Source organism: Pezoporus flaviventris, unplaced genomic scaffold (assembly GCF_033815535.1).
Source record: "Pezoporus flaviventris isolate CSIRO_AGI_PZ_B2104156 unplaced genomic scaffold, CSIRO_AGI_Pfla_v1 ptg000007l, whole genome shotgun sequence".
Taxonomy (NCBI): Eukaryota; Metazoa; Chordata; class Aves; order Psittaciformes; family Psittacidae; genus Pezoporus; species Pezoporus flaviventris.
In genome coordinates, this window is record NW_026892555.1 from 39,168,105 (window position 1) to 39,194,626 (window position 26,522).

General features: G+C 40.3%; 1 protein-coding gene across 1 annotated transcript; it reads left to right on the forward strand.

Annotated features, from left to right (window-relative positions):
• Positions 1-25,773, forward strand: LOC133266834 (kinesin-like protein KIF20A). The gene is made up of 18 exons (XM_061448454.1): positions 1-423; positions 1,689-1,763; positions 3,446-3,565; positions 4,428-4,566; positions 4,665-4,849; positions 8,253-8,349; positions 8,818-9,012; positions 9,094-9,205; positions 10,778-10,849; positions 12,099-12,245; positions 12,696-12,861; positions 13,862-14,032; positions 14,734-14,873; positions 16,572-16,737; positions 22,238-22,355; positions 22,439-22,503; positions 24,160-24,279; positions 25,468-25,773. Exons 1-18 carry the CDS (start codon positions 295-297, stop codon positions 25,741-25,743), a joined length of 2,493 nt encoding a protein of 830 aa, XP_061304438.1. The 5' UTR covers positions 1-294; the 3' UTR covers positions 25,744-25,773.
• The last annotated feature ends 749 nt before the right edge of the window (positions 25,774-26,522 follow it).

Genomic DNA, 26,522 nt, shown 5'->3' on the forward strand with positions numbered 1-26,522 from the left:
TCATTGAGGCAGGGCACGGTGGCCCCAGGGCTGAGTCCCTGACGCCTTGGGGGTGTTGAGCCTTTCAGGGGTGAGGGTTACCGGCTGTGGCGCAGCGCTTGCCGGTGGTTGAGGGTGATGCCCACCCGAGGCTGTCAGCATGCTTTCACTTGTGTGTTTTTCTGTCTGCTGTCAGTCTGTTTTTAAGGTTCCTCCATACACCCAAACTTACTTTCTTCAGAAGTGCTTGTTCATGTGCAAGCCACCTTGATCTCTGCTTTGCTCCCTAAGTATTTTTGCCTGTTCTGTAAGAAAATGATGTTTGTTTTGGTCTGTCTTTTTTTTCAAGTTCCTTTGCACAGAAAATGGATGATGAAGGGAAAAGCTATATTTCTGCAGAAGCACCTGATACAATGGAATCAGTTTCTTTTCTCAGCGTATTGGGTAATCCTTCACCTATGGAGTCAACTGTAGAGGAACGGCAGGTGTGGGTTGATTTTGTAGTAGGTCTGATTATGGGGGTTTTAAGCTCTTAAATACTTCTTTGGTGATAACTGCTGTATTTGCCTGTACCCCAGGATGTGTTTGGTTCTTCTGCTTGCTTCTTATTGCTACAAATAGGTCATAGCCATTAGCGAATGCTGATGATCAATGCTACACGATGTGTCATAGCAATGTCTAAGCTTTTGAGAAGGAAGGACTTCAGTAACTGCACTTTGAATGTAATGCGACTGTATCATTCCTTTTAGTAATCTAAACAAGCATATAGATGCTTGTTGAAAGCTTGCTAGGTGATTGGAAATACAGCTCTGTAACGCTGTGCTGCAGTACACTTCTGCAGATTGTATTGCATCCCTGCCTTTATAGACTTGTAGGTTTCCTGATAGGCTTACTTCCCTCAGGTGACTTAATTTTGTGTGATTAGTAGAATACTGCTTGTGGGAGGGATGGGGAGAGCTCTGGTTGAGCCATCTGCTGATTGAACAAGTTGCCAAAGTAGGGACTTTGAAGCTGTATAAGAAGGAATGCTGGGATCCCTCTAAAAATCTCCCAGCTATTATTTTACCTGGATGGGGAGACCTTTGTGTAATGGTGCAGGATGGAAAAGCCCACCTTGGCAACTGAGAGCTGTTTCATGCTTATTACTGTGGGGAAGATGAAGGGCTTATGCCTAGGTAGCAGTAACAAAGCTGTCTCTGGAGACTAAGAATATGCCAATCTGTTAACATGCTCCATATACAGTGGAAGTGAAATACTATAGAGCAGCTATTAGAAAATCCAGCTTGCATTCAATACAGAGTAACACCAGAAGGTGGAAGCAGTGCAATTTATGTCACTGTTACTGCCCACGGCAGGGGGGTTGGAACTAGATGATCTTAAGGTCTTTTCCAACTAACTATTCTATGATTCTACTGTGCTCTTTTAAAATCAAGATACTGGCTTTATCCTAAAAGAACACTAAAAGGGAAGTGGGGGAGGAGGTAAGGAAAGGCTACTTAAGGGTATTAGGAATAAAGAAGCAAATAAAAGCTTAGGGTCTGGACTTCACAAGTAAGGTAGAGGTGAGGCAGTGAGATAAAAAACGAAATAGTACATTTGAGATGTATGCTGATATGACTTGGGGGGTGTTCTATTTAGAAAGTGGCCATTATGACTGTGGATTGTTTTGTGTGTGTGTTGGTTTTGTTTGTTTTTTTTTTTATGAATAGGCATATCAGCCTTTGAAAGTCTTCTTGAGAGTGAGGCCCTTTTCTGTAGCGGAGGTTGAAAACCATGAACCTCAGGTAAGTTGTAGAATTAAGAAATGAATTTTTCTTTTCCCCCATAGAGCACCTAATATTGTAAGCTGGGACTTTCTTTTATAAAAGTTGTGTACTGCTTCCAAATAGAATTAGTGGACACCTGGGTAAATGTGATGTTTTTATCACATGGTAGAGACATGCCCGCCTGTAGCTCTGCAAAATTCCACCAGGTACTTTATTTAAATGATGCAGTTCCAGGAGTGGCTGGGGAACCTGACCCTTGGGTTTCTTTGGAGTGCTTGAACAGTCTGCTGCCTCATCATGGTGACTTATTGCTCATCCTGTGAATTTTTTTTTTCTATAACGTCTGCAGTTTATACTGTCAGATTCACATGCTTCAGCGTTTTACATACATACATGTACACATGCAAACACACAGAACACTCCTCCTTCCTATGCACTGTCACAGTGCTTCCAGTTTGGTATCATTCATCAATCTGAGCTGGCTGTAAGGGTAAATTGATTTACAAAATCAAATTGAGTTGTTATTCCCTTTTGGAGTGGGAAATTTCTGACTACCTGGATGAAATTCTGTACTCTTGATACAACTGTCAGTGACTTTTGTGAGTCACCTGCTGGAGAGCAGGAAGCTGTGTTCTTTGGACGTAAACAATGTGTACCTTGTCAGAAATAGCCTAACTCCCGCCAGCTTATTTGTGGGGTTGGCTGGGACAACAAGAGCGATGTATTACCAGCTGGATTCCAGCTCTACAGACCTTGACTGCTCATGAGCTTCTATAAAGCTGCTGGCACATGCTGCACATGTTGGATTCTTCTGTAGCCCTCTAGGATTTAGTACATTTGACCTGCATTCCTGTTTCTTGCTACGTGGGATGAATGTTAAAAAGCACAGAAGTTTAGACCCTGGCATAGTGAACAATTGATTGGTCTAAATTCAGTACCCAGCTTCTTAGAGCTTCTATACCAGTTGATAATCAGACTTCTTAATGGAGACTCTAAGAGCAGTACCTCCTGTGTAAATGCCTCACATGGATGATTGGTTTTACCAGCTCTGGATAGCCTCTAAATACAAATGTTAGATTTAGTTACAATCAATCCTTGCAGCTGATGCTTCAAGACACCGTTCCGCTACACGGGTAGTTCAGTTTGTATTTTTAGTACCCTGTCTGGTGTGAAATACTTTTTTCTGTGATACAGCATTCTGCATTTATTGAGTGGTAGGTAATTGTACCTCACCTATACTTGAAACTGATTGTTTCCTTTATTACTGATAATGCCATCTATCAATCAAAAGATAATGATTCAAACTTAATTTTATTTATGCTAGTCATAGTTTGTTTCTCACTGAAAATGATTGAAGTGGAAAGCCGGTAGATTTTTATATTGCTTTGTTTTCACAGCTAGGATTGTGCAAGCCACACAATATAAATCACAAAGTTTCTACCTTACAGGAAACTCCAGACAACTGCCTTAACTTTGCATACACTGTCTTTCATGTGAAGTGGGTATCTCTATAGTTGTTGCATGCTTCAAGAGAGGTTATATGTAAATTTTGCAGTTCTATGTAGCTCTGGTAAATAGATGAAAACTCTAGGCTTTTGAGGTTGGTTTGTTTGTTCTTGTTGGGTTGTTTTTTTTTCAGATTTCTGTCTTCCTAAATAATTTTGTGTGGTGTTTTGGTTTACCTTGTCTTGTCTTTTAAGTGTTGTCTAACTATTGAAGATCACCAGACGGTAATTCTTAATGCACCCAAAGAGTCTTCTGCAATGAAAAACAGTGAAAAAGGAATTGGTCGTTCTGCGCACAAATTCACGTTTTCTCAGGTAGATAATAACTGATTTTTCTATTGTGCCATGCAATGTGATTTTTCTCCTTGGAATTACGTGTGGTGGTATTTTCCTTAGCCACACCCTCTCCCCCCCATCTGCTTATTACTTACTGTTGGGTTGTCAAGAAAGCTATATTACAATGGAGATGCGTATTAGATGAGATAAGGAAGGTTCTTTGGTAGCCCTGTTCTCTTTGATTAGATGCTACAGAAACTTCTTGTAGGCACCAACTCAGTGCAGTTCTGCTATTCCTCAAGATGCCCTTATCTGGGAGTGTTACAGGAAATCACATGTTTAAAGGGACTTGTGTTTAGGAACTTATTTTTGAGAGAATAGCAGCCTAACTGCTGGAATGTCCTACGCTGGAAGTAGATTTCTTAACTCTATTACCTACTGCAAGAAACTCTGTTCTTGGAGTATCAAAATACAGCTCCAGGCCATTGAGTCATTCAGACCACTGTAATGCTGATATCAGTGGTGGGTGACTGGTGCAGAGTGAGGAGGGGAGCCGTGCATCACCAGCTGAGCTCTTGAAAGTACCCACTAAACAGTACGTGCTCAGTAGCACTGAGCAGTTTGTTTTAGGAATAGGAAAATATTAAAAAATAAGGCCAAGCCTGAGTGCCTCTCAGAATTAAACAGGCACCCTATGAAAACCCAACAGAAGAGGTTGAATCAGCCAGGGTTCAGGCAAGACAGGAAATGAAGCTGGTATTGCCTTCTCAGCTTGCTCTGAAAAAGTAGTCACAACTAATCAGTGCTTAATATTTTGATATCTTAAACTACTTTGTGCCATTTACCACTTTTTTTTTATCCTTTTTTTGTTTGTTTTTTGTTTTTTTCCCCCTTCTCCAAGGTCTTTGGACCAGAAACTACTCAGAGTGAATTTTTTGAAGGCTCAATGAAAGAGATAGTAAGAGCTTATGTTAATGGAGTGAATGGACTGGTGTTTACTTATGGGGTTACAAACGCAGGCAAGACATTCACTATCCAAGGTATAACATATCTGCCAAAAAGCGTGTATGACAACCAAGTGAAAATCCAATGAGAAGTTTAAATGAACATCTACATTTTATCTTGTGTTATTTTTAAGGGACTTCAAAGGATTTTGGCATTTTACCTCGCTCACTTGATGTGGTTTTTAACCACATCAGGGAAAGACATTATCTGAAGATGAACTTCAAGCCATATTTGAGCAATGATGTTAAGAAACTAGAAGATGCACAAGTTAAGCAAGAAGAAGCCATGAAAATGGCTGTTCTTGCATCACTGAAAGAGGTCAGTGACCAAATACTTCCTTGTTAATGAAGCTTCTTAAAAGCTTCTTGTCTAACAGATTATCTTTAAAATTTCTGTTTCCCTATTGATTCTTTGGGTAACTAAAGAATCTAACTCTGTGGATACTTGGTGAACCTTGGAATAAGGCAACTGGCTGGTTTTGGAGCTCAGGGTAAACTGGAAGAACTTTCTGCAGCAGGCAGCACACAGCTCAAACAAAAAAACATTGCAAAGCCAAAGCCTGGATTTCTATAGTGGAGCAGTTCTGACACTGGTGACACTAGCCTTTGAAAAAGTCTGAGAGCTAATGAATCTAAAACCCACTTAAGGTAATCTTCTTTTGGGTCAGGTTCCCAGGCTGGATCCCAGGGCCGTTGTTCAAATGCCAGTACTATTTTAGGAGAGATGATGGCAAAATCTTAGCAGGATTAGTGAAGAAGGCAGAAGTGTCCATTTTGGTTGAAGACAGCCTTAAGGCAGATTAAAAAGTTTGTAAACATGTGATTTATGTAACTTCATAAAGGAAGTTTTCTGATACAGCAAGTGAAGTGAGATCGCACAAAACAAATTTCCCAGAAGGAATACAGCCTGCTTTAGAAGAGTGTATGTATCTTTAACTCTGGTCTCTGAAGACTGTGAGTACAATAGAGAAGACTACTGTTCCAGCCTCCTGTTCTCATTATCTAGTCATTTCTGTTTCCAGTGTAAGAAATAGGTCTCGCTAGAAAATGGGCAGCTTTATGTGTGTGACTGTTCTGTATTTCTAAGCCCAGTTGCAAGTTGTCACAAGTTGTTTGTTTTTCAGAACATTTTAATCTGAAATGTGGTTCTGTGCATTTAATTCCAAAATGCAGCAGGCTCAGCTGATTTTCATTTAAAGCAACTCTGAATTCTGGAAAGTATAGAAATAGTGATTGACTAGGTTTTCTTTTTTGTGGTCTTTAATACCAACACAGTTATAGTACTCCAGTTAGCTCTGAAAGAATATCCTTCTATGAATCAAATTCATATGTAAACTTTGAATCTAAATTCTATTGCTTGATATAAACTATGCAAACCAAACTTTGTTTAGTCTGAGTCTGGTTAACTTTTGAGGAAAGATCTCAGTCGAAAAATCTCAAAGATGCTAAAGATTACATATCTGAGAGTTTCTGAAGAGCTCACTTGCACTGTGTATATGTGCATGCGCAGGGGTGTGAGGGTCTTTAATATAAATTGAGATGGTCAGAAGGGTAGTAGGTAAATATTAAAAATAATTTTATGGAATTTATAAGTTTGCAAGAAGGAAGAAGAAGGACCTTGAGGTCTAGAAAGGGAGGTCAAAAATCTTATTTTGATGATAATATTTTACAAATATTCCTTTCTGTTAAATCACAGTCTGATTTCACTAATAGTTTAGTTACTGAATGTTGCAGTAGGTGATCTAGATGCTGATGCATTGTAGTAAAAAGCAAGACCACCATCAGGAAGGAAAAGTAAAAATACATCTAGAAAATAATACATGATGAGACCTTCTGTATTACAATGCTTCCACAGTGATAGCTCAGCTACCCCCATGCTGCTTGATAGCTTAGGAATGAATAGTATCACTGTTCAGATGCTCACTGAAGCTTGTAATCCGAGCGCAGATATGGTTTGGTGGGCTTGGTTTTGCTTTACGTGGACTTCTGTAGGCCGTTTTCCCAGGCTCAGTTTACATGTCATGCAGAAAGAACTTGCTATTCCTTTCATTCTCTCAGTTTAAACTACTCTGAGTTACTGCAATACCCTTGTATTTAATGTTCTACTGTTTGTTCTCTCCGCACTACTGATGCGAAAACTCTTGCTTGTTGTGGTTCACACCCTCTCTTTCCTTCCCTTTACTTATTCTATTCATGGGATTAAATACTGTTTTTTCCTGGATTAAATGCTGCTTTACTTGCATTCCTATTCCCACCTGTCCTTGTATTTGATATTAAATGTCAGCTTCTGTCACTGGCAAAAAATGTTAGTTCCTGTTCCCACTTGTTTTCAGGCAGTCATCTTCATGCTCTTTTCTGTATTTGGTTTTATGATTTGAAGAACAGTATAGCAACATAGCTAATTCGGTTTTGTTGAAACACCTTTACAAAAATTTATCACATGCACAAGTACTGTGGCGCTGGGTGTTTTACGTTCTGTTTTTGACATGCCTAGATATGCCATGTGTGTCAGTCCCATACCCTGCTTTAGAACTCAGCTTTGAACTTCACAAACAGAATTAATAGAATCCATGTTTGTGGTTATACTTGTAACTACTCAAGAAACATGGCCACTTATAAATGACAATGAAATAATATACTATTTATCTTTAAAATGAAAGACCTAAAAGTACAGCTTAATAATGTTCTAAAAAATTCCATTTTGGATATACCAAGTGAGTAACGCAGGCAGCAGTAGTCAGTCCATAATGAATTTAGCACTGCATTAAAATAGCTAGAACATTAAGGTTTACTTCTTTGATTCTGTTCTCCTCTTCTACTGTAGCTAGGATGATGCTCTGTCAAGACTGGGTTTTGGGAAATTGGGGTGAATGTCCTGATGAAAATTTGCATTGGTTTATAAAAATGAGGAGGGAGTTAGTATGTGGATATGTTGGAATATCTAAATAGTGGGAGTTGCTTTGTTACACCGGTTTTCCTATGGGTAATGTGAAGTCTGTGCTTTGACAAGCCTTGGCAGGTTTTTAAATAATTTTGTTGATGTAAAGAAATTCAGCAAATGTGTGTACTTAAAGAGACTGTGCTGTTTTCTATATAGGACTTTTAGTGGCCCTTCAGTAACTCAGTATTAATTAAACCAACTTAGGCTGTTGCTTTATTAGATGTTTAAGGTCTTCATGAAGTTGTTTCACTTTTTCTGAGCTTTTAAAGTAAGCTTGACTCATAACCTCACAGACCTGGCACAAGCCTGTGATTTGCAAAAGTGATTTGTAACAAGCAGGCAAATTAAGACTCTCTGCTGCTTTATTCTCTCTGTTGCTCAGCACCCTGCCATCTGCCCCTGAGAGAAATTTACATCTTCAGTTCTCTTGATTGACTGAAGTACTGTTCAGATTTGCCCAATAGTCCATAAAGGCATTCTGGGCTGTCGCAGTCTGACAGAGGGTCTTGTTTCTCCCAGAACTATGAAGTAAGCCTCCTATGTTAGCAGCAGTTGGCCTCCAAAACAGGTTGCTGGGATATTGGAGAGTGATTGTTCTTGTGAGGGAAAGAGCATTCATTGATTTTGTTCAATATTATTAAAAACACTTCATCTGCAGTCAGAGTAAGGGTGGCTTAACACTTCATACTGTTTTGATATTTAAAGACTGGAATTGCTGTCATTTTTAACTTCTGCTGTTCTCAGTCTGTTCATATGGATATAATGGTCTTATTTTCTCAAGGAGACAGAAGGCAACTCAAATACTATAACAAATACGTGTGATGTGGAGTCGAATTCTTCCAACTGTACCTCAAAAAGTCTTCCTTCTGATTCACTAGGTAAAATACAGTGGAAAATTCTGAGGTGAAGGGGACTATAAAAATTTAGGAATATACATGGGTAACTGTTAGTGGATTAAAAAACCCTCTGTATACGTATATTTACTTTGTAGTATAGTCGTTGAGCAAAATATTAATGGCTCTACTCTGGAAGAAGAGTAAATATGTGAAAATATTCTGATACCTTTTCTCCCCGAAGAGGGAAGCTTAGCTCTGCAAAGTAAATGTATAAACTTCTGGAAATGTACTGGGGGGGCAATAACTTAGAATTTGGGCATATCCTCAGTACAGGAGGATAGTGACTGCTGAGAAATGCGAGTGTTCTTGAGTGAACTCAAAGTTATGCAGTACTGTATATCTAATTGTACAACACATACAAGCCTCCTCCTTTTAGAAGGTTCTGTATACTATAAAATTTATCAGTATGTTGTTTAATCATTGAACTTTTCCTTTGTTTTGGGTTAGCAGAGAAGAACTTTGTTCCACTTGATAAGTACAGGACTAATATACACCAAAAGACACAAGCATCTGTGTGGATTTCCTTCTGTGAAATTTATAATGAATATGTGTATGACCTATTAAATGTATTATCTACATCAAAAACTCAGAAGCGCAGAGTCTTAAGGATTTGTGAAGATCAAGGAGGAAATTCGTATATTAAAGGTAATACTGTTTTATAACCTTAGCAGTTTCACAGAATATCTTTGATCATCAGAAATGTATGTAAGTGGTCTCTTTTCACAGACTTAAAGTGGATTAACATTCAGAGCACTGAAGAAGCCTGCAAAATACTAAAAATAGGAAACAAGAACCGAAGCTTTGCTTGTACTAGAATGAATGAGCAATCAAGTAGGAGGTTAGTTTCTCTAATTGTAAGCATACTCTGTTCCTTTTAAGGGGAGAAAGAAGGGGGGAAGGGAGGAGAAGACTCTAGAATATGTTTCAAATTAACCGCTCTTCAATAGTAGTTTAAGACTTTCCTTGATTATTCTGGGTATGTTACGAATTTCTTTCTGGAAGAAACTTTAATAGTAGCTGGACTTGAGTTGCTATTCATGCCTTTGGGTAGCCAAAAAGATCAAATCGCAGTCATTTTTGAGTGCCAATAGAGCTATACATCTTGGTAAAAGCTAATGATGCTGAGTGGGAATGGCTGTGAAAGGATGTTGAAGGAAAAGATGGTTAGCTCTTCATCACTGGCAATACAATTCCTGGAAACTTGGAGCCTGTCAGTAGGGGGATGTAGGAAGGAGTTGTGCAGCACCTTGCAGTGCTGCTAGATTACCTAGATGCTTGCTGTGTTCTAGCTGACCTTACTTGGTATATTAATAAGCTCCTAGCTTTTACCCAGCTCTGGAGAGGGCTTAGGGAGAATCTGGCTTGATGGAGCAGGAGGAAATAGAGAAGGTGGTATACTTTCTGTTGAAAATGCCTTTTTACTTGATTTTAATGTTCTCTTCTTTATTTGTTCTTTAAGTGTGGAAGGGCCATGTTGTATATTTATCTAATATAATGACAGTGTTACTAAGCCTACTTTTTCTATAAAAAGCAATAAGATGTATTGTCCTCTGTTAGCTAAAGACAGCTGCCATTGAATTTCATGCTTTTACTTGAATTTCACTCTTACTTACAGTAGCGCAGAAAAGAACTGTGTGCTTTTTTTTTTGTCAGACTTTTGTGCCCAGAATGTCCTCTTTTTTGCTCCAGAGAATATGCTGACTTCCACCTAGTTTGTTTCTAAGTTGGGATGAGTTGTTTGTTTTAAGAAACTCCAATTCTTAAGTTGTGGGTTGGTTCTAGGAGTGAAGCACTGCTTTTAAAATATGTACTGGAGAAGTTTGTCTTCTGTGCTTCCTGATTTGCTGGGTAAACTGAGGACAGGGTACTTCTGGTTCTTCTTCGTAGCTTGATGTCTAGAACAGAATAACTGGATTTTCAAAGGCTACAAATTCAACCTTTCTAGAAAACAGAATAATTTCAGAACTGAGCAAATAACTGCAGGCAAAGTTACAGGGCTGTCCAACCTTAACTTATTTTCTTCCCCAGTACCTGTTCCTAATCAGTTCTTCAGATCTACTGAGTTCAGATACTGCCTGAAGTTTGTATATGAAGTGGCTACCTGAGCACTTATCCTCTGATCAGCTGACTTAAGTGAACTGGCTTGTTTATTGTCCAAGAGAAGTTTGTAGGTTTTATGTAACGTTTTTCCCTTCCTGTACTAAAAGAAATGGAAAGTCAAATACAACTTTTATTGTTGCTTTTTGCTGCCAAATGAATGTATTGCAAAGGTAACTAATGTAAATCGGTAAATTAATTCTTGTTCTTTCTTCAGCACTGAACTTTCTGTAGCATAAAGATTTTATTTTGCTTCAGTGACTGCTTAATTTTCATAATTGTGCTTATTAAAAAGAACTTCTTTTCATTCCAGTCACAGTATATTTTCAATCAGGCTACTAAAGCTAACTGATGAGCATCAGCCGCGTGTTCTTGGAGTTTCAGAGTAAGTGAATGCTTCAGCTGATTACCAGAATGTAAATACTTCAGAAAAGTTGGTAAGGTGTAAGTGTTCTAAACTGGTGAACTTTCTTTTAATAAGCAACTACTCCAAGAGCTGAAAAGGAAACTGGACTTCCACTGGCTTCATAAAACTGACTGGAAATTGGATAGGGACAGGTGTGGAAGTGTTTCCCTGTCTCTTACTCTGTTAAGGTTTGCCTAAAAGAGCCTGTTAAAACTCTCTGTTGTACAAAAATTGAGAGAAATATACATATATTGTCTAACAATGAGAAGGTGGAGACAGAGTAGTACTATGTAATACCACACTGTATTCATAGCCTTTCACATAGTTGAAATACGTGCCTTAATAATGTGTATAGTATTAGCATGTACTTATTTCAGCTGTGTGAAAGGCTCTAATCTTACAAAGGTTTTATTTTGTGTAAATAAATTTGTATAAGTGGGTAACAGTTTGATTACGTGAATTACCTAACTGCAGGGTATTTCAAGGGCCTTCTTAATATGAAGTGAAAATGATGAAATTCCTTGATTATGCAGGATAGTTGCCTCTGATTGTAACCTATTGTACCATTAGGGGCGGTTCAGTGGCCCGAGTTCAGTAGCGCATAATTGCTAGAGGGAAACAAAGAGCTCTAAGGTGATCTTGGGAGGCCTTCTGTCTTCTTACTTGGAATAGTGAACAAATAATTCTGTAACCAAAAGAGGCAGATCACAGTGTATCCTGCATACTATCCTGCAATCTTCTCAGTGCTGCAACTGGTGAAAGTGACTGCAACATGCTTCTGAGCCATCGCCCCAGTGTGCAAAACTGTCTCAGAAATTCCTCTTATCTCTCCTGGAAGTACTTCAGTATTGCAACAAAACTTAGGTTACTGAACTGAATTCTTTATGTAAGAATGCCTACAAAGTTTTAGATGAATGCTACCAGCAGAGTTATTTGGATATGCTGAATAGACTGTCTTAGGAGAAGCAGTCTTGTTCAAGTATCTTCATATACAATGGGAAGATAAGATAGGTTGGTGCTGTTACCCTAAATACAGCATAGTGCCTTGCATAGTGCCTCCTGGACAAAACATCTACATTAAAGTACAACTTATTCTGTGATCTAGGTAGGCTGAAATGAGTCACTCATTTATACTTTAGACACATAAAGAATTAAAGACATGCAGTTCTGTTCTCATACTGTTTAAAAACAAGTTTATATGCATGCTCTGGATAATTCTTTCATGCAGGTTGTCTTTCTGTGACTTGGCTGGGTCAGAGAGGTGTAATAAAACACAAGCCTTTGGAGACAGACTAAAAGAAGCAGGAAATATTAATAATTCTCTTCATATCCTTGGAAAATGCATTGCAGCACTGAAGCAAAATCAAAATCCAAAGTAAGTGATAAGTTGTAAACAACATGCTAAGTTCTAGGCTGAAACTGCAGAGAATAAAAAAGGGCAACTAGCAGTAAACTACCAAGACTTTTTAGTGTGTGTATGAGCAAAACAAAGCTCCTGTTTTGTTCTCTTCCACCTCGAAATTATACACGTAAATTTGTCAGACAGCTGACGTGTCCTGTACTTAGCTTTTGGCTTGTTCCAGTATCTGCTTTGTAACACTAGGGAACTATGGCACAGACACTATACTACTTTTTTACTTTTAAATAGTTTAATTTGTTGGAGACCTTGGAGGTCCAGGAAAGACCTTGATATGAAATAGCTAAGGCTTAAATATGAGCATCCTACTGGATCTGTTTCCTGACAACAAGAATTAAGTTTAGTTACAGCTTCATGTAACTTTGCAATTTCTTTGTTTCACACTTTTATTACTCTTCTCCCCCTAAGGATGAAGCCAAGCTATATTCCATTCAGAGAGAGCAAGTTGACTCGTCTGTTTCAGCCATTCTTCTGCGGAAAAGGCACAGCTTGTATGATTGTAAACATTAATCAGCATGCCTCCACATATGATGAAACACTACATGTAATGAAATTTGCAGCTGTAGCCAAACAGGTTCATCTACTCTTTCTGCTAATCTGCATTCTTTGTTACCCTTGGTTTGTCAAATTACCAGGTTGTATGGACTCGGGTGTGATTTGGACTTTTGATGCATCGTACTAATTCTTCTGCCTGTGGCTTCTCTCTAAAAGGCTTCTGATAGTCTTGCCAGTCCTTACCACCTTCTTGTGGTAGTAAGTAAAGATAGCTGCAGCTCTCTGGCTTGTTCAGTTCTACACACCAACATTGTGAAAAAATAGTCCAGGTGCTTTCAGATATGTCTGGGTAAACTGTATATGAGCAAATGCAAGATGATGATTCAAGCTTTTGATGAATTGTTTAACCTGTGTTCATTTAAGCATCTGTTGCATGAGGTGGCAATTGCTCAGAACTTCTTGGACAGCTTGTGGTGGCAGTAAAAGAAGTAGAAGCTGCTTCTTGTAGGGAGTGGGAAGGTGGGCTATGTTGCATTTTTTGGCAGAAATAGTCTTTTTCTAGTCTGGATGAGTTCTGACGTTTTCCAAGTCTGTAATGGCACGTTTAATGTGATCTTGGAGAGAAAAAATTCTCTAATTCTTTTCAGCTGCAACTTTCATATGATAAGTGTGCACTGAGGAGACAAGCTTCTCCGATGTGTTGTCCTATGACATAAAATCTTTAACTCGCATGAACTGCTGAATCCTAGTTGCAGTATTTCAGGAAGGAACAAATGTTTTGGGGATTTGATGCTTTTCATTACCTTCCCAGGAGACTACACAAAGACCTTGTATTTTAGAAGAAGAAAACACCTTTCTAGAGAAGCATACTTGTACTTTGTTAGAGTATTGAGGTCTTATATTCATATTGATATAGATCTTTGTCTGGTAAGCAATATGTAAAATTATACTAATATTCTTGTAATCATTAAATATAATTTAAATACAACAGTACCTTCATGACACTTCTTCCTAGTATTCTGATATCTGCAATACTGACAGCATTGGTAGATCAGTGCTTTCAATTCTGGGTCTTTCAGGTAATCCAGACAATCCTACCAAAAAGTTTAGATACCTTTTCACCCAAGCTTGTTGGAGGTTGTGGCAAACCTATCATGCAGTTTGATGCTGGTACATCTGTAGATGACTTTCCTGACAGTACTGAAACCTATGCAGAAGAGGAAGTGGACATCACCATTCTGAGTCACGAGGTAGGTGCACATCTACTAAAGACTGTACCCAAGAAAGCCAACACTATTAGCTATATTAGAAGTTTTTAACTTAAGAGATGTGTTCTACTTGGGGTCAGGCAGACATAATCTTAAAGTGTTCTAGCTCTGAGGGATCAAGTGTAGTTGTGGAAGGCTGCCTGTGGCTTTCTGCTTAAGTCCTAGATTTGGAATTCAACTGATTGCTTAATGCTAAGAGTAAGGAGGCAGCATGTATATTTAAAACAGCTTTTAGCTGTTTGCGCTCTTTTGGGTGCAGCAGGAACAAGCTAAGATGCAGCATTTCAAAAACAAATCTATGCAATCTAACAATAATGTATTGTAAAGATCAATTAGGTTTTATACTAAATGGGTGTACAAATTAATATTTAAATACCAAAAAAGTAATAAATTTTTTGATAGCAGAAACCATCAAGATAGAGAAAGATCGTATTTGCAGTAGGAACTCAGGGGTCTGGACTAGGTGACCTTTGAAGGTCTTTTCCAACCCAAACTATTTTATTATTCTATTATATTTAACCTCTTCTGCAGCCCCCCCTGAAAATACAGGTTTGTAGAAATGCCCTCTGTGGATAGCTGTGTGTATGAATATTTAATTTGACATGCATATCATGTGTTTCATGTGATGTGTTGCAAATGTGTGTTTCTAGCTTGTGTTTTGAAAGGAAATATGTTGAATTTAGGATCTCTTGAAAACTACAGAGGACCTAAAGGAGAAGCTAGTTGCAGAAAGGCAAAGTAAACTCCTGCTGGAGGTGAAGATACGTAGAGAGATGGCAGAAGCAATGTTCCGACAGCTTTTGGAAACAGAGGAAGCTTGGAGGCAAGTCATGTTGCAGTTCCCTTCAAGATTGAAAGGGTTACATATATTACATTATATAAATGCATACATTTACGTATACATGTGTATGTATATACATATATGTATATGCAAGACATGTTTACTTATGTTACTTAGGGAAGTTAGTTCTGGACACTTTCAAAGCTTCTGATGAAAAGGGAAGAAGGAACATGACGATCAACTTGTACAGATCAGCCTCTTCCCATGTACAATGGAAAATTAATGCTGTTTTCTGTTTAACTTTGTTTAATTTGTGATTGCTGGAGATTTTCTGACTTGTTATTAGTATTTAGCAGATGTGGAAAATTGCTTACAGGTGCCCACTGGGGCTTGTGATGGTTCCAAAACTTACGCTTGGTTGTGTTAATACGCATGCATGTGCTTGAGGTATTTTTAAATTGTATCTCTTTAAGCTCTCCTGGATTCTTTCTCCTGGATGATTTGTGAACTGTTCTTAGTTTACAATCTTGTAAATTACCATGGCTGCATGCACTGATTTTGCTAATTTGGAGACTTTTTTCAAGTGTGTCCAAGTTGCTCAAACTGAATTTACTTCCTCTTAACTCTTCTCTTCCTGAAATCAGTTTCCTGCTGTTTGAATTGCTGAGACTATCCCTGAGTTAAGTTGACAGCTGGACACATGGTGGTTTAACACCTGCACTGACTTTAAAATTGTTTGGATGCTTTTTTGGCTGAACATATGAAGCAGCAGTGACACCTTTTCTCTGAGGTGATGTTCTGTGTCACTGCTGGGGCAGTAGAATTGTAGAATCATAGAATAGTCAGGGTTGGAAAGGACCTTAAGATCATCAAGTTCCAACCCTCCTGCCATGGGCAGGGACACCTCACACTAAACCATGTCACCCAAGGCTCTGTCCAACCTGGCCTTGAACACCACCAGGGATGGAGCATTCACAGCCTCCCTGGGCAACCCATTCCAGTGCCTCACCACCCTCACAGTAAAGAACTTCCTCCTTATATCCAATCTAAACTTCCCCTGTTTAAGTTTGAACCTGTTACCCCTTGTCCTATCACTACAGTCCCTAATGAAAAATCCCTCCCCAGCATCCTTATAGGCCCCCTTTAGATCCTGGAAGGCTGCTGTGAGGTCTCCACACAGCTTTCTCTTCTCCAGGCTGAACAGCCCCAACTTTCTCAGCCTGTCTTCATATGGGAGGTGCTCCATCCCCCTGATCACCCCCATGGCCTCCTCTGGACTTGTTCCAACAGTTCCATGTCCTTTTTATGCTGAGAACACCAGAACTGCACACAATACTCCAAGTGAGGTCTCATGAGAGCAGAGTAATGTGTAATGTCTTGAAATAATAAGGTGAAATGAATTTGACATTTATCTTTAAGGGAAGAAATAAAAACTCAATCCCAAAACAACAATGTGAAGGACACTGCCCTAGAAATATACTTCAAATATCAGGCCTAATTGGGTATAGTTGTATCTATTGCAACATGTTGGTTGTTGTTTTTTGTGTATGTCATGTAGAAGTTACGCCTTGCTGCAAGTCTGTAGGATTATTGGGAATAGAAAGGAGAAAAGTACTTTCTCGGTCTCTTCACTATTTATGAATAGATGAATAACTTTGATATTGCCAGTTGAACACACATTATCAAATCGTAATAGTTAGAATGCTAATGTTTTAAATAAAACTAATATGTTCTCCTTAGCAACCGTTTGGAAGATATGAAAGACAGTTATGAAGAAAAACTGGAGAGCAAATTTGAAATGTATAAAGAGGCCATCAAGAAACACGCATATATGTGTGCAATGGAACAAATTGAAGACCAGTATGTTCCCATAGAAGAATTTCTAGCTGAACAAGAGAAAGTTGAGGTATGACATACTTTCTATATACTCATATATACTGCTAAAAACTGTGTGCTAGCCTCTTAACTATAAATTTTGCTTTTCCTTAACAGAATAATTCAAGAATCTTAAATATAACACTGAATAGTCATAATAACTAGCAGTTCAGCTTAGCTGTTCTGGTGTCCAGTGCTGACCATAGGGATAGAGATATCCTCTGTCTTACACTACCTGTAGTGTATACTTAATTTTTTCCAATCTTTGAGAACCCAGAATAACTAAATTCAAGTCATCCTTATCTCTGTAATGCAATGATTGGAACACCTAGATGGGTCATGTATACAGCAGTCTGGCTCTGTGGAGATCCTTGGGAATGTAGGGTGTAGAGTAAAAAGCTAGCCTGAAAGGGCAGTGAGGAATTGAATACAGGGTAGGTATTTTTTAAATATAATGTATTTCTGCTCTGAAAGTCTACATGGAGGATTGTGGGTTAAGAAAGTGCGATAAGAAATCAAATTTTATGCAGGTTTGAACTTAATCTCTTGAAGGCACTTAAACCTAGAACTGGTCAGAGTTGGCATCGGTAAGTTGCTGTTGCTTTTGCAACTGAGTCACGTTAGCTGTGCGCAACATCAGTCTTTACTTCTAGCCTCTATGTAGATGGCTAAGTATATCCAGGCAACAGACTGGGACCTGTGGGTCTCAGTCTTTTCAGAAGGTCTGTAGTGAAAGAATAGGACTGTGGTGTACACCAGAAGTGCTTTCTCACTGCATTTTCCTGTTCAGGAACTAAGATAATCTCTTACTCCAATAGCAGGCAGGTTCCTTTCAAGACATGAGGGAAGTGGGTTTCTGTTGGAGGTTGTGATGTATAAACACTTCTGCTTTTACAGCTCTCCATTCAGGTGCTGACAAGAAACACTACTGTGTAATTGCCTCTGTTTTTTCAGGTCCTTCACACTTGTCTTTCTTCTTCGTACTCTGGTTTTATTTTCACTTAGCTAGGGCTATGAATAGCTAGGGCTTATTTGCCGATGAGAGGGGAGGCTGCAGTGCAGAGCTCGGAGTGTAGAGAGTGCCTGCGCTGGTCTCCTGAGGGGAGGGTGCACAATGGGCAGGGCTGCACTCGGTGCTCCCTGGTGGAGGTGCTCCTGCAGCAGGTGGCTGAGCTGTGGGATGCTGTTAATAGACTGCGAGATGTCAGGGAAGCTTAGAGGAAGCAGGAATGCTTGCTCCCGGCCCAAACTGTGCAGGGGCCTCGAACTTCACCTCTGCCTCATGAAGGAAAGAAGGAGGCCGTTAACCTGGGAAGCTGGGAATTAGGGACAAAAAAAAAAAACAACAAAAAAAAGGAGGAAAAGGATAACCAAAAGCAAGGCGCTTCCCCCTAAATCCCTGTCCCCATGCAGAACCGCTTTGCTGTCCTGCAGGAGGCTAATGAGGAAACGCACTCGAGCCAGAAACAGCCGGCTGATGCAATGGTAAAGAAGATCTCTACTGGTGCCGCTAGGAAAAAGCGGCGGGTTGTAATAGTAGGGGACTCTACACTGAAAGGGACAGAAGCACTCGTCTGCCGGCCAGACCCCGTCTTAAGGGAGGTGTGTTGCCTACCAGGGGCATGGATCAGGGATGTGGCAGAGAGGCTGCCTGCCCTAGTAAGTCCCACGGATTATTACCCACTCCTGGTGATAGATGTGGGTGATAGGGATATAGATAGTAGTAGTCTGGGGAACATAAAGAAGGACTACAGAGCCCTGGGGGAGGTGGTTAGGGGCTCTGGAGCTCAGGTGGTCTTTTCATCAATTCTCCAGGGTCCAGGGGAGGACCTAAAAAAAGCTAGGAGGATTGACCAGGTTAATAAATGGTTAAAAGGGTGGTGTCATAGTCAGGGGTCTGGGTGTCTTGAACACGGGACCCAAGTTTGTAGGTCAGGTCTAGTGGGGGCTGGTGGAGCTGGTCTGATGATAAAGAAGGGAAAGAGCAGTTTTGGTAGGAGGCTTGCCAGACTGGTCAAGGAGGCTTTAAACTAGATGTGTTGGGGGAGGGGGGCATCGTTCCATCCCAACACACCCAGTCAGTTGCCAGAACCTATAATAAATGCTCGGAGCAATGTAGAGATATCCCAGCTGCTCCAGCCAATGAGCCGGCTTCATTTGGAGCTCGGCTCAGATGCCTCTATACAAATGCCTGTAGCATGGGGAGCAAACGAGAGGAATTAGAGATGTGTGCACAACTATGGGGATATGATATAATAGGCATCACAGAAACATGGTGGGATGGCTCCTATGACTGAAGTGTTGGAATGGAAGGTTACAGGCTCTTTAGGAAGGACAGGCCTGGCAGGCGGGGAGGGGGAGTTGCCCTTTATGTTAGGGATAGGCTGGAGAGCATGGAACTCTGTCTGGGGACAGGTGAGCAGTCCACAGAGAGTTTGTGGGTCAGGGTTAAAGGGAATATAGCTATGGGAGACATTACTGTGGGGATCTGTTACAGATCGCCTGATCAAGGAGAACCTGCGGATGAAGCACTCCATAGACAGATAGGTAAAGCCTCACGCTCGCAGGCCCTTGTTCTCATGGGTGACTTCAACCACCCTGACATCTGTTGGAAGGACGGTACGGCCCAGCACAAGCAATCCAGGAGGTTCCTCGATTGTGTGGAAGACAACTTCCTTCTGCAAGTAATAGAGGAGCCAACAAGGAGAGGTGCCATGCTTGACTTCGTGCTCACCAACAGGGAAGGGCTCGTTGGAAATGTGACACTCCAGGGCAGCCTTGGATGCAGCGATCATGAGATGCTGGAATTTGAGATCTTCAGGACAGTGAGAAGAGTGTGTAGCAAGCTCACTGCCCTGGACTTCAAAAGAGCAGACTTTGGACTCTTCAGGAACCTGCTTAGGAAGGTTCCATAGGATACAGACCTAGAGGGCAGGGGGGCCCAAGACTCTTGGCTGATATTCAAGGATCACCTGCTACAAGCTCAGGAGTGTTGCGTCCCAACCAGAAGGAAGTGCAGCAGGAGGGCCAGGAGACCTCCTTGGATGGATAAGGAGCTCCTGAGGAAAATTCAATTGAAAAAAGATGCTTATAATAAGTGGAAGGAAGGACAGGTGGCATGGGAAGAGTACAAGGATGTTGTCTGGGAAGCTAGTGACCAAGTTAGGAAAGCTAAGGCTCAGTTAGAATTAAACTTGGCTAGGGATGTTAAGGATAACAGGAAGGGATTCTACGGGTACATAGCAAATAAAAAACAGACTAGGGAGAATGTGGGCCCCCTCAGGAAGCTCTCAGGAGAACTGGATACACAGGATTTGGAGAAGGCTGAGGTTCTGAATGACTTCTTTGCCTCGGTCTTCACTGCCAAAGGCTCTGACCACACCACCCAAGTCTTGGAAGGCAGATGCAGGGACAGTGAGAATGAAGACCTTGCGCCCACTGTAGGAGAGGAACTGGTTCGAGACAGCCTTAAAAATCTGAACGTGCACAAGTCCATGGGTCCTGATGAGATCCATCTGCGGGTTCTGAAGGAGCTGGCGGATGAAGTTGCAAAGCCGCTGGCCATCATATTTGAGAAATCATGGCAGTCAGGTGAAGTTCCTGATGAGAGGAAAAGGGGAAATATAACCCCCATTTTCAAGAAGGGGAAAATGGATGACTTGGATAATTACAGACCAGTCAGTGTCACCTCTGTGCCTGGCAAAATCCTGGAGCAGATTCTCCTGGAAGGCATGCCAAGGCACATGAAAATCAACAGGGTGCTTGGTGACAGCCAGCATGGCTTCACTAAGGGGAAATCCTGCCTGACCAATTTGGTGGCCCCCTATGATGGGGCTACAGAACTGATGGACGGGGGTAGAGCAGTTGATGTCATCCACCTGGACTTGTGCAAAGCGTTCAACACTGTCCCACATGACATCCTTGTCTCTAAATTGGAGAGACATCAGTTTGATAGGTGGAGCACTCGGTGGATAAAGAACTGGCTGGATGGCCGCACACAAAGAGTTGTGGTCAATGGCTCCATGTCTGGCTGGAGACCAGTAATGAGTGGTGTCCCTCAGGGATCGGTGTTGGGACCGGTCTTGTTCAACATCTTTGTCACTGACATGGACAGTGGGATTGAGTGCGCCCTCAGCAAGTTTGCCGATGACACCAAGCTGTGTGGTTCGGTTGATACGCTGGAGGGAAGGAATGCCATCCAGAGGGACCTTGACACACTTGTGAGGTGGGCTGATGCCAACCTCATGAAGTTTAACCATGCCAAGTGCAAGGTCCTACACCTGGGTCAGAGCAATCCCAGGCACAGCTACAGGTTGGGCAGAGAAGAGATTCTGAGCAGCCCTGCAGAGAAGGACTTGGGGGTGCTGGTCGATGAGAAAATGAACATGAGCTGGCAGTGTGCGCTTGCAGCCCAGAAAGCCAACTGTGTCCTGGGCCGCATCAAAAGGAGCGTGACCAGCAGGTTGAAGGAGGTGATCCTGCCCCTCTACTCTGCTCTTGTGAGACCTCACCTGGAGTATTGTGTGCAGTTCTGGTGTCCTCAACATAAAAAGGACATGGAACTGTTGGAACAAGTCCAGAGAAGGGCCACGAGGATGATCAGGGGACTGGAGCACCTCCTGTATGAAGACAGGCTGAGGAAGTTGGAGCTGTTCAGCCTGGAGAAGAGAAGGCTGTGTGGAGACCTCATAGCAGCCTTCCAGTATCTAAAGGGGGCCTATAGGGATGCTGGGGAGGGACTCTTCCTTAGAGACTGTAGTAACAGGACAAGTGGTAACAGGTTAAAACTTAAATAGGGGAAGTTTAGGTTGGATATAAGAAGGAAATTCTTTCCTGTTAGGGTGGTGAGGCACTGGAATGGGTTGCCCAGGGAGGTTGTGAATGTTCCATCCCTGGCAGTGTTCAAGGCCAGGTTGGACGAGGCTTCGGGTGATATGATTTATCTTAGGGTGTCCCTGCCCATGGCAGGGGGTTGGAACTAGATGATCTTAAGGTCCTTTCCAACCCTAACGATTCTATGATTCATCATGTAGGGGTGGAAGAAAAGAGTTTTAATAGTGCTGTCTGTACTTATAGCTGCCTTATACATTGACCACAGGGCTGTGTAAGGAAAGAACCAGAGAATAAGGTCTTGGTAGCAGTTCAAATAAGAAACTGATGAAATCCCTAAGATGTGAAAGTCTTAACTGGAGCACAACATAAAATCTGAGTGGGCAGCTTCAGAGAGCCAGAATTAGATGAGTAACTTTTCTTGATGGTGACTCTTGTTTGATTTCCCACTTTGACATACTACTCTAGCAATCTAACAGGTACTGAAAAAGAGATTGAGATTGAAGCTTGGTTCTATGAAATATGTTCTTCCTATCTAGCAAGCTAACTGGCAACAGTGTTTAACACAGATGCACTAAAGCTTCCTTTCTGCCATGTGGTTACTCTTAATACAACTTGGAAATCTTCAGACTGGAAAAGTTGACTCCTGTGTAAAGTAACTTCCTCCTTTAGACAAATTCTACCATGTGCCCTTCTTTTAGAATAGAGAGAATAAAATACTCCAGTTGGAAAAGCAACTTGATGAACAGTCAAGGAGGCTGTTGGCTCTGGGAAGTCCGAATTTGAATTTACCAACTACTGAAAATAACATGGAACTAGGTAGGAATCTAATCTGGATATTTAAAGTTCTATTTACTTTTTATACTGTGTATGAACAAGAAAACTTTTCTTTTTGCCTATAGAACTTCTGAACAAGATGAAGAGAGCCAATGAAGGACTGCAGAAACAATGCCAAGAGAAAGAAGAGGTAGCTTTGCTCAGTATTTAACAAATCTAGGCATAACTGTCCTAAACTCTGGCATGGTTCAATGCTTAAAGCTCTGCACTCTAGACAAAAACATGAAGATTCTTGCAAATGAGCATCAAATTTACCAAAAAGCCCTTGCCCATTGTAGGTGATTTTTTTTTTTTTCCAGAGATTGGCTGTGTTCTGGTTTTAGTCTGTAAAGGCATCTACTACTGTAACAAGTTACACAGTGAACATGATGCGAGTTGGAACTAGGGAAGTATGTAGCCTTGTATTGGAATTTGTTGTAAACATTGCTGTCATGGCCTCAGTGCTTTCCTTCCTGAAATGCTGCCTGCTCATGCCCGGGGGAACAAAAGCAGAATGTGGTAACAGTTTAGATCTAGAGCCAAAATAGTGCCTTGAACCAATAGCTTCTGCAAGTACTGAACTCTGCTAACCACTTAAACTGAAGTAAAGGGTAACGTCTCTGTTTCTCAAACAAGTAAGCTCTCGGCGTTCTGAATAGTGTATAGCGGTGGAAATTATAAGCTTCAGGCTGTGTTATGGGGAAAAAAATTAAATCTTTTTAGGTATTCATTTTTGGTTGTTACCTTGAATGAACTTGTAAAGCTACAGTTAGTTTCCTGTGTTTAAAGAGGATGGAGAGGAGGGAAGAGACAAGCCTTGCTCCTTTTACTAGTAACAAATGGGGTTGGGGTTGGAGAAATAGTTACAGCTGGTTCTAATAAACCATGTAAATGGAAAGTGAACTTAAATCCTTTTCTATTGAGAAAGTGTTCTCCAAAAATATCTTTTTCCTCACGGAGTTTAATGTCTCGTGTTATGGCCCTGACATTTGTTTTCCGCTCATGTTCTTGAGAGCTCACATCCTTTTCCATTTCCTTTGTCAATTCTGGATTTCGATGAAAGTTTGGCTCTTATGCTTGATATGGGGATACTGTATTGACTGTGTGGCTAGAAAGTGCTATAATGATGGGTTTGCTGCCTGGCAATAACTGAAGCGAGAGCATTTTAAAGCAGTTGGTTCCATCATTGCCCTTCTGCTTCTTTGCCTTATGTACCTGTGAATATGTGATTAGTAATTCACTACTTTTTTTTCTTGCCATTCAGCCTTTAAACATGAGCAAAGGGTATGGTTTGGGTTTGTTTTAGCAATCTATAGATATTTTCCCTCCAACCTTGGAGAAGAAAATTAATCATAAAACTTTAATTTTGCTAGTTCAGAGTTTCTTTTCCCTCTCAGGACTTAATCCATCAATATTCCCATCAGAAAGGTGATGTTTTCTGTTGCAACTGTGCTTCAGTTCATTATATGAATAGCTTTAATAAGATGAGTGTTCTTTTTAACTACCCTTACTGAAAAGGAGCAGACTGTTCTAGAAATAGGTTAGTCTGTGCTGCTGGTCTTTAATTGATAGGTCTGTGTAAACCCAGTAGCTTAAGCACAATAGCCTTTTAATGCTCCAGCTGTATTCTGTCACCAGACACGATAGGTTGAGACATAGGAGACTGAGAGAAGCAGACTTCATCCTCATTGCTTTAATCTTGCAGTTTGCACTGCTCAGTATTAATTAGAAATTCTTACAGTGTCTGTATGAGTTCTAGTCATAACAGTCTTGAACTGCAGTGTGTGTGTGTGTGTTTTATTTTCAGCTTATAAAATCTCTGAAGTTAAAAATACAGAAATTAAATGAAACTCTGCTAGAAGCTAATGCAAACTACAGAAAAATGGCAGAAGAGAACAGTCAGCTGAAGCATACAATCATGCTCAAGGTTTGTCAGCAATTTAAAAGCAACTTTAATATTACTTGTATCTATAGTTGTACTGGATGCTTCTCATCTTTGTGTAAAAACACCATTCATCTTAGTAATTTCTTTTGATGTAATTTTTTTTCTGTCCCTAACTTCCTGACTGATGAGGTCAGAGCCTTTGTGTTTCACTCCTTGACTTTGTATCTTGTAAGACAAGACTTGCTTTTCAGCTTAAACGATAGACAGACAATAGGGTAACTCTGTGCCAACAATTCCTGCTAATCTAAAGGTGTCACAAATAACTGCCAAGCAAAGAAAATACTTGGAACTCTAGCTGTGAAGCGTTTTGCTGATGGCAAGCAAGGTGTCAGTGGGTAAACGCTTGTGCAACAAGACCTGAGGACTAGAGCTTCAAAGCTATAGCGCTAGTCACCTGCAGAGGTAGCTGAGCTGGATAAGATAATGGGCAGGTAAACTACTTAATACTGAAAAAGAAGAATTTTTTCCTTCAAAAGTAGGGACTTCATAAAGCTGACAATGTCTGACCTCAAATATCAACTAGATTTCTAAATAAAATGAAAATTTTGAACTCTTGACACTATATACCTACATAAGTCTGCAAATGAAGCAAGGCCAAGTATAAGGCTGCTTAGTGATATTTTTCTCTTGAACATTAAATTACCTTCTGCATGATTTTTAGTCTGAGGCTGAAAATTATTCATCTTGAACTTTCTTAGTTGGTTCTAAGACATAGGAAGATGACTTTTTGTTAACTGTAAGGATTAAAGAGCATGTTTGAGACTCTGTTCTGCCTATTCAAAGCATTTATTCAGATCTGGTTAGTAGACTTATGACTATGATAAGAGTTTTGATTTGACCAGTTTTGCTTTTAGTAATAGCAGGGCAAGCTAGGAAAGCCTCCTTTATTTGGTTGTTAGAACAACAGCAAATCTTTGCAGAGTGTGGCCAAGCATTTTATCACCAGCTTCTTAGCCAGACTTGGTCTCTAACTATATATGATGGCCCAGTAGCTTGTTTTTTCTCTAAATTACATAAAAGTAATTCAGAAGAAATGGGTACTGAGTAGCTATTTGGAATAGTAATAACAAGTGTCTTTACTGGCATAATAAAATAATCTGAAACAGAAAATTAACCTCATGAAAAAGACTCTGGAGTGTTCATATACCTAACACAGACCTATCCTCATAGGATCAAGAAATGATTAGTCTTCAGAACTGGGCTAAACGTGTTCTTGAGCTGGAAGAAACAGTGTCTTCCCTTCAAAAAGAACTTGACGAACAGAAAAAGCATTTCTCTAAGGAGGAGCCAAAACAACAAAAGCCCAGGAAAGGTTTGTTGGCTAACCTGAAATCCACAGTAGCAGCCACTGCTATTACACCTCTTGGTAAAGGCTGGGGGAAGTATGAAGGTGTTTCATCCTCTTCAGGAAAACATGTACTGTTGGCTCATAAAGCAAAGGACTAATATTTGATTAATCAAAGTGTGCAGTTACAGGGCTTCTTTATCTTAAACTGTTGGTAACATCTCACTTGTGGACGCCATCTTCACTGTTGTGTTAACTGACAGAAAAATGTTAATACAGAACTCTTTGAATCAGTATTGAATTTAGAGCTATGTAAGGTTATATCTAAACTTGTGTTTTTAATGTAGATACAGGGATGTGATTTGGGAAATAAATACGTAATTTTAATTCTTGAGCTGCTTGAACTTCTATCATGGTCTTCTATACTGGTAAATGTGTGATTTATGCAAAGTGGGATGTTCATCTTCTGCTTGTTACCATTTCAAACTAACTATTTCCTTTCATTGTTGATTCCTAGAAATCAGAAGGCTTGTAAACATAATCTCAAATAGTTAAAATAGCTGGGTTTTTTTCAGTTAATTTTCGGGGTTTGACATGGAGAATGCCATCTTGGGACCAAACTGAGCAAACTGCTAGAAGAGGCAACAAAGTGAGGTTTATCTGGGTGCTTGCTGTTTTCTGGCTAGCTCAGCATTGTAAAGGAACTTGTTTTAATATAATTTGAATTTAAGTAAGAATAAGCACTAAGTTTTGAAAAAGTTATTTATAATAAATTTTTACATTGCTAAATTAAGCTCTGACTGTTCATTTTGTGAAGGTGAGAAAATCAGTGAAATGAAGGTAAAGAGCAGATTATAAGTTTTGAGGCCAAGTGATCATAGTGATTGGCATGCTCTTGAGTTGAAAGAATCATAGCCCTGGTTATATGACTTACCTAGTA